The sequence below is a fragment of the Diadema antillarum genome, unplaced genomic scaffold, assembly GCF_040938485.1.
Source record: "Diadema antillarum isolate AM-2024a unplaced genomic scaffold, OU_Dant_1.0 seq00000620_RagTag, whole genome shotgun sequence".
Taxonomy (NCBI): Eukaryota; Metazoa; Echinodermata; class Echinoidea; order Diadematoida; family Diadematidae; genus Diadema; species Diadema antillarum.
In genome coordinates this window covers 1209883-1218457 of record NW_027271543.1, presented here as the reverse complement: position 1 = coordinate 1218457, position 8575 = coordinate 1209883, and the positions used below count along the sequence as shown (strand labels likewise).

The following is an 8575-nucleotide window of genomic DNA, read 5'->3' as shown; positions in this document are numbered from 1 at the left end:
GATCCACGAATTCGACATTATCACAGGTGTCGGTCTCGTTGGCCAATTGTCTAGTGACGAACTCGTGGGCCTTGATTGCTTAGTGTCGACCTCGTGGGCCTTGTTTGCCTAGGGAGTGGATTCATGTGCCTTCTTTGCTTATAGTGTCAAACTCATGATATCATATCAGATATCATAGAATAATTACTATGATATGCAAAATTGAAGTTCATACACAACAATATATGATCGTGCTTATATGCTTACACTGACTTGTGTGTTTATACAAGTACAAAATGTACCGGTACGTACAAAGACCAACAGTGAAAGTCGAACCGAAGTACAGCGACCGTGAGTACTGGCTGAGTCATTAAATTACTTGTCCCATCCAACACACACAGACCTTAGACAAGAAATAATTAACACTGATTAGTTTGATGCATTCATTAGTATAAACTGGTTGATATATACAGGAATAATTCACCTCATCTAAAACATTGAGTTTCTTGTCTGGATGCCAGGACCTTAAAGGGTATAACGATTCTATAGTGCGCCACAACGAGAATCAACGAACTGTGATAGAAATACCAAATCCTTTAAAACTCATGCTACCTGTGCAACATCTTATTAGACAGAACCGTCATGTCAATAAGCTTTGGCAGACGTCTTGATAAAAGATAATTTGATAAAAGGTATGATGGCAAAAAAATTGTCGATAATACTGATTATCACATCGTGCTTTTTGGGCGTGATATCAAATTTATCTATCACAAACAAAATCAAAGGGTACAATAAAATGGGAATCCTTACTTTTAGTACTCAGTATTTAAGACTACCTATAGTTATGTATGGCATTGATTCTTTAGGGAACATGTCGGCATTACCAATAGTTTTCATAAGCATAAACAACGATAAAACAAATTTATCTATAGTGTAATTTCTTGTTTTTGCAGGGGCCGATTATTCTCATGTACATTGTAGATATAGTTTGTGCATGTCCTTTAATAGTTTAATTAGTCGACTAGACGTCAATCTTTATCTCGTGCAACCGCAATGCAAAGTTCATGAACGTGGAGTGATGCGAAATGATTAAACCATACCTGTAAACATGGAGGCCTAATACAACGAGCAGGCACAGGAGAAGAACTAGCATCACTGGCGAGAAGTTGATCGTCTTGAAGCAAAGTGAAAAGATCAGCGACATGATGACTAGTAATAGTCGATAGTCATTGGAGTGACCGCGATTACTAATATGATGAAAAGGTGAATAAGCTGCTGATTTCGCGCTAGCTCTCTGAGATTGGATGTAGAGAAGGTTAAACGAGATGGAGCTACGGAAGAAAAATATTCTGTAGTCGCTTCTCGTGTGTTTGAATACCACTGTGACGAAACAAGACAGTCGTAATGCCAAGAAGTTCTAATTCCCTTTCGGCTGAGAGTTACTGCCTGCACAGCTGACCTCATTTTTTTAACGTTCATAACATTTTGAGCATGCGTGACCATCGGAGAACTGAGGCGAGGAAAAAATTTGGCATTCTCCGCTGATGAAATAAATTGCATGACACAAGTCTCAAGCAGAAAGTGATATTGTGCTTGCCGCCACACACACACACACGCACACACACACACACACACACACACACACACACACACTTTTTTTTTGTTTTTCAACGATGTTTATTCTGTTCCATTCAAAGTAATAGAAAAAAAATAACAATTTTCATTTGCTACAATTGAAATGACGAAAATATACATTTGTGATCATAATAGCAAATTTGCTATTGCTGTACATAATGACATAACAAAAATTACATTTTCATGAACAATTATCAATTTACATACAGTCACTTCCCCTATGCTCTCAAAAAAAAATTGCTTAAATTTAACAGTGATAATTCAATTCTTCTAGCATTAATCTTAATAATCATCCAAATGAATTATGCAGCAAAATTATACAGTAATAAATAATGGAACCATATTATTTATCAACCAATACCCGCCCACCTACACACACACACACGCACGCACACACACACACACACACACACACACACACACACTATTCTCTTTGTAGTTACATTAGATGCAGAAATGGACATGTTTCTGTATAGGCCTCACAATACACCTGATTTTTGTTTCGTCTTTCTAAATATTCAAACCGGAACACAGTTAGGCCTGTATAGTATATAGCTAATGAATAATGGTTGATAACAATGTTTTAGCAAAATTTATCACATCTTGAGCAAAGTATACAATTTGTTATGTATAACTATATAGCAAAGATGATTTGTCGTAACGTACAAAATATCTTGCCCTTTAATCATTGAGGTCATTTTCTACGGTCCGATCTAAGGTTTTGTTTATAATCAAATTCATCTGAGGCCAACGTCACCATACTTTTCATCGCCCATACAAGGCTAGAGTGATATATACCGCGGAAGCAAGAGTCATGGCTTTGACCCCTGTACTCTAAAATGCTTGCAGAGAAAGAATGACCACTTGCAGACCTTGCTGTGGTTCAATATCAAAGATTTATAGAGACCTACATTGTATGTGACCGCTGCAAACGTGATCTGATTTTTTTTTCTCCTTCTTCGCTTTACTTTTCTTGGTTATCATAACGAGAACCACACCTTTGGTTAATTATGATGGATCTAAGTATACATAGATTTGGTTATGATAAACTGCGACCAAACTTGGTGTCACGATAAATGGCTTTAAGGAACCTGTTTCACTATTCAAGACAGTGCATTCAATTGACAACATAACGGAACACGAAAGACACGAATATGAAAATTTAACACTATTAATGTTATTTTACTACCATTACGCGCAAAGCAGGCGCTATACACAAGGCAACTCGAGGATCGATTTATTATTATTTTGTAACCCACCGGGTTTTTGTACATCAGTAAACAGCAGGATAGAAAAGGTTATGCTGGTGATGCTGTCCTACTCCATCAGATAAGCCTAATCCCAAAAGATCCTGTTTCTATTTATGCATGCATCCAAGGCTATTGAACGCATTAGGTATGACGCATCACGCATTATGATCGCGCGATAATGTGGAAAAACAAAGCATGCGAAAACACGAGAAACATGATGGAGCCTATTTTATAGTAATACAAGATAGCGAACTAGCAAAGCTGTATAGGATAAAAAATGAGAGATGATGACCAAGTACAGAGAGCGGAAGTATCAGTTGACACAAGGTAAACACACTGAGGTATCAAATGGATGTGATTGGAAAAAATAAAATTTGTCATGAGAATAGAATAAAATGATAATCCCACTGGTCTAATGTTTTATTGACAGTACAGACATTAATATAAAGAATATAGGCAACATTATTTTGAGATACAAAGTAATATTTGGAGTAATGTCGAACAAGAAAACATTTTGAGCCATGGTTGTTCAGCCATTGAAGTGTCAAAAACACGCTAGTTATGCAATGTTAGGTTTATTCTCAGTTTTCCAAGGGCTTGATGGCAGCTCGGCAAACCGAGACGCGATGCGGGATTATGATCAGGACAATATTCTGCATTCTCTGTGTTTGTCAAGCTGCCAAGCCAAGTTTATTCCCTCTCACATTATTTATGTCATTGACGTTGCTCATAGACAAACATCAGGGACCAAGCCAAGTTCATTCCTTGCATGCCTTATAGTAAAACACTTACCTCGCCGAATGATAGGTCCCGACATCAGAATTCTTACCTTCCAAGAATTCAGACAGATAGGCTACTGTTTCTGATAGTGCCATTACCCAAAATCGTATTCAAGTCATTGTCGCTATATGATTATTTTCTGCGACCATTGGGATACAAAGGGGAAAATTAAAGAGAAAATTAAAGTCATGTGCTTCATGAAGATTATTCAACTCTAACCGAGTCATCAATTTCTCCTAAAAGTTGATTTTTATATAACAGTTTTATGTAAGAGGTTACAAAGGCGTGGCTCTATTCTGCATGAGGCTTGCGTGTATATAACAAAAGGATGTTATGATGCAAGAGCAAAAACAACAAAACTGCAGAGAAATTGCCACCATTTCAGTAGTGGGCTCTCATAGATTGTAAATTTACTATATGCATCTTTCATGAGGTTATGTGAGTAAGTTGTGGAATGAAATTGATATCGATGTCACTATCTACACATGCGCATGATTTTTGCAGTGTATGATATTATAACTGTTAAAGAAATATTCATGCCATGACTATTATACATGCGAGCACGCAGAGTGGGCGAAAAGCTAAGTTCGCTATAACGAAGATATTTCGATTCCGTGCATGCATTATAATCTTCGTATCACAAAACGACTGTATATGTCCTGCATGACAATTATTAGAAAATTTGCCTGAGGAACATGACAACGAAAAGTGAGCACAAATTATGTAAAGTATTGACATGACAGTATGCAACTATTAAGCCCCCCTTCACGAATTATGGTAATATTAGCTTTTGATAATAATAATAACGATGATGATAATGATAATAATAATAATCATCGTAATCATAATGATCATAATATAGCGTTTCAAGCCCAAGTGGGAAGAGACTATAAGGAAAGGAAAGGAAAATCAAACAAATACTGAAATAACAAACATGCTTGTCATAAATACAAATTACACGAAGAAAAGATGAATATGACGTGGACATCATGCAGTATGTATCAGTAAATTGTATTTTTGTCTTTGTTTCAAAACACATCACTCCGAAGGACTTCACATAATGACTTCAGTATCACATAATTTTATTACAAACCGCATCAAAACTATAGATTCTTCTATTCTTCAAAAGCTCCTGATAAGCTGTTAACAAAAGGACAACGAGGAAAGAGAAATTTGGATTGATTTCTGTGCTTTGATTTTGATTTAAATTTGGCTTTTACTTGTCTTGATCAGGACTACACACCGGACCAATTTTCGCACTCTTCTTATTCCCTTGTTCATTTTGTTTTAATATAATAGGCCCATAGTAGGAAAAGTACCAGGTCAATAGAGGGATAATAACAAGAAAAACAATCTAACAAATCTCCGTAATATATGATCTGCCGATGACTGCGAATACATTCCTATTATCTTCTAATCTGCTCCTATCATTAAAATCAGAAGTGTATATATGAATGTATGCATATATATATATATATATATATGAATATATGCATATGTATGTGTGTATATATATATATAATTATATATACATACATAAATATGTATGCATGTATATATATATATATATATATATATATATATATATATGTATATAGTATATATATATATATATATATAGTATATATATATATATATATATATATATATATATATACATGTATAATGAAGAAACAAACTGGTAATGCATTTTTGGCCAATCAGAGTTTATGCCACTCAAATTTTCGGCGTCCTACCCTTTCTTCAGGAGTCTTGACAATTGCATAATTATGTATGTAGGGCCTAATGTATGAATTGTATTCACATCATAAACCATAATACATGTCTGTAACCTAATGTGCAGGATGTTGTACGAGTTAAGTGATTATTGTAAATGAGGTTTCCGATACATATAGTACTTAGTACCTGCGGTCAACATGTCATTTCAGGGTTTGTAGAGCATGGTGTATAGGACTCATAAATTTTGCAGTCGTCTCGCTGCCACACCCACTGACACTCTACTATAGTATTTTAGAGTTTTCATGACTGTTGGGGGTGAAATCAGAGGTGGTAACCACGCTCCTGCTTATAGTATGAAGGTGAAAATTGGTGATGAAGAGTCATAATGGATCTGACTTTGCGCCCAGCTGTGGACACATTATACTAGTATTTGGCAGTGCCTGGCATTATTGTCCTGATTAAAATGTTTACCGGTATTTGTTGGTAGTTTCTGTCTGTAACTCACATTTTGAATTTTTTTTTTATTGTGTGTGTGCTGTGTGGGGGGGGGGGGGGGGGGGATTTTTGTTTCGTCTGCACATACGTGCTCCACGGAACAGGAGTATGGGCCAGGGATAAATTTCACATTCCTCTAGGTCTCTCCCTCTCTCAAGTGTGGGCTATAGAGCCAAGGGTTTTGGGTAACTGTTGTAAGTATAAATGTTGAAATAGTATTTTTTCATATATACATTGTATGTTGGAAGTGATTTGTAGCCTACTTATTTAATCCTATAGGGAACCCCAGGGGGTTTTATGCTTGATATTAGTGCTGGTTGTTATGACAGTTGTAAACTGAGACCTATGTAAGTCATGTGTGTGTGTGTGTGTGTGTGTGTGTGTGTGTGTGTGTGTGTGTGTGTGTGTGTGTGTGTGTTATTTTGAATTTTCTAACACAAGTTTTGTCTGTAGTAGTATATCATCATTGTGTAAATTTAAAATTTTGAGGTCTGGGAAGGGTTAAAGTATAGCTTGGGTTATACTGTATATGGTTATATAAAGAACTGATATATAATTGTATATGTACGAGTATCCTATACCTGTAATTGTGTAATAGATTTATAGGGTGTTGTTTGTATTCATTGTGCCTGTCATGGACATATTACTAGTATATGTAATTCTCAGTGATGCGAGATGTGTTTGTATTGTCGTGACTGTTATGGTTCAATGTAATGTCAATGGAAACCAAATTTCTATATCTGACATAGACCAATAAAAATGAATGAATGAATGAATGAATGAATGAATGAATGAATGAATGAATGAATGAATGAATGAATGAATGAATGAATGAATGAATGAATGAATGAATGCATGCATGCATGAATGAATGAATGGACTCTCAGAGGAGAGGTTATATAGGGAGTATGCCTACATCATGTAGGGCCTATATAATTTTATGCGCATTTTGTCTGTTCGATTGTAATTGTTCTCTATTCCTCTCCTTATTATATTGGTATGACTCAGGGATTTCAAAATATGCTACATCAGTTTATAATAAAATGAAAGGTGCAGGAAAAAAGTTTGATTTTCAATCTTACACTGCTCAACTCATCCATCTAAATCTCAGCTCCCCCCCCCCCCCCTCCCAAGCGCCCTTTCTGACTGACTCCATCCACCTCTCTGTGACTGACATTGCTGAGATGCTGATTTTTGGACATGTCGACATACTGGTAATATAGGTTTACTGCAGGTCAAAGTAGGCCCTATCATCCTTTTTTTTTTAATCTCATCTCTCTTTTCTTTTTGTTCTTTGAGCTGAAAAGTTGAGTTTCTATATGAGTACCGTACGTAATTAATTTGTGTTGTCTTTTCTCAATTAGACGTAGATTCCTTCAACTCTGGTGCCACTAATAGCCAGACTGATGATAAACATGACCGAAGTTACTGTAATCTTTCTACTTGCTCATTTTACGTGGATTGGGTATGAAAAGTGTCGCCAGCACGTTGTTTGTTTGTTTGTTTGTTGTAACAGAATTTTTGGTGACCATCCATGTGATACCTGCAACTGTCAATACGTAAACACGTAAGCATCCGGCCAGGCTCAATGTGAAGAAATTTACTTCATTGCATACACACGCAGAATGTCGAATGGGCGCAATGCACACATTATCCAAGCTGTGTTGTGTACACAATACACACACGTAAACTACAAATGCAGACTCCCGACACCAACGCGACGGCGACGTAATGTAGAAGACCCAATACTAGTAATGACATGTATACCTTTTCTACATTGAATGGAAATGCTCAGACTGCTGGCTGTGACCACATCTTCGGTATGGCGTATTGCTTTTTGATGAATGCAATGATTTAGTTGATCGTTCACAAATGTAGCGTGATTTTGTTAAGAGAGTGAAACTGCTGCCGGTTTTTCATGGATATGAGTCGTGAGCAAGGATGTGAACAGGAGAGCAGCAACAGAGATGTAGACAATCGTAGTGGACCGCAGGCCAGCTGCCCCTCGCCCTGCGGCTCCGGCGCTGTGTGCAGTGAGGTACCGGGGCATGCTCGGATGGTTCTGCGTGAAATGCATTTTCTGCAACAGCAGGGTCATCTTTGTGATGTTACCCTCAGAGTAGATGGTCACAAAGTCCAAGTCCATCGTGCTGTGCTCTCGGGTTGTAGCCCATACTTCAAGGCTATGTTCACAGGAAATCTCTGTGAAAGCGAGAAGGAGGAGATTGATCTGAAGTCAGTTGACAAAACGGCAATAGATGCCCTGGTGGACTTTGCTTACACTGGAAAAATAGCAGTCACACATGCCAATGTCCAGTCACTCTTGCCAGCAGCAAATCTTTTTCAGATGCAGTCCGTGAAGAAGCTGTGCTGTGATTTCCTGCAGGCTCAACTACATGCCACAAACTCTCTTGGTATTGCACACTTTGCTGAAGTCCATGCCTGCCAGGATCTGCAGGCCATTGCTGACAAGTTTGTCGCTGCTAATTTCTTGGACCTCTCATACTGAGGATTCTAAAACTGAAGTCTATAATGTTCGAAACATTTGTATTCTTTATCTAGCTCTGTGGTATGTGTTTATTTGTTTGTCGTTCGCCATTTTCACACTTCATTTTATTCGGTCCAAAATAAATAAAAAGTACATTATGTACACAATTACAACAAAAGCTATTATCATAATTATAATTGATATTGTAATAATTATGATAATTATTATC

The 8575-nt window shown here is 37.0% G+C and overlaps 1 protein-coding gene across 1 annotated transcript; it reads left to right on the top strand.

Annotated features, from left to right (window-relative positions):
* Positions 1-7782: 7782 nt before the first annotated feature.
* LOC139736057 (kelch-like protein diablo) lies at positions 7783-8367 on the top strand. The gene has a single exon (XM_071646803.1). The coding sequence runs from the start codon at positions 7783-7785 to the stop codon at positions 8365-8367; it is 585 nt and encodes a 194-aa protein (XP_071502904.1).
* Positions 8368-8575: the final 208 nt, after the last annotated feature.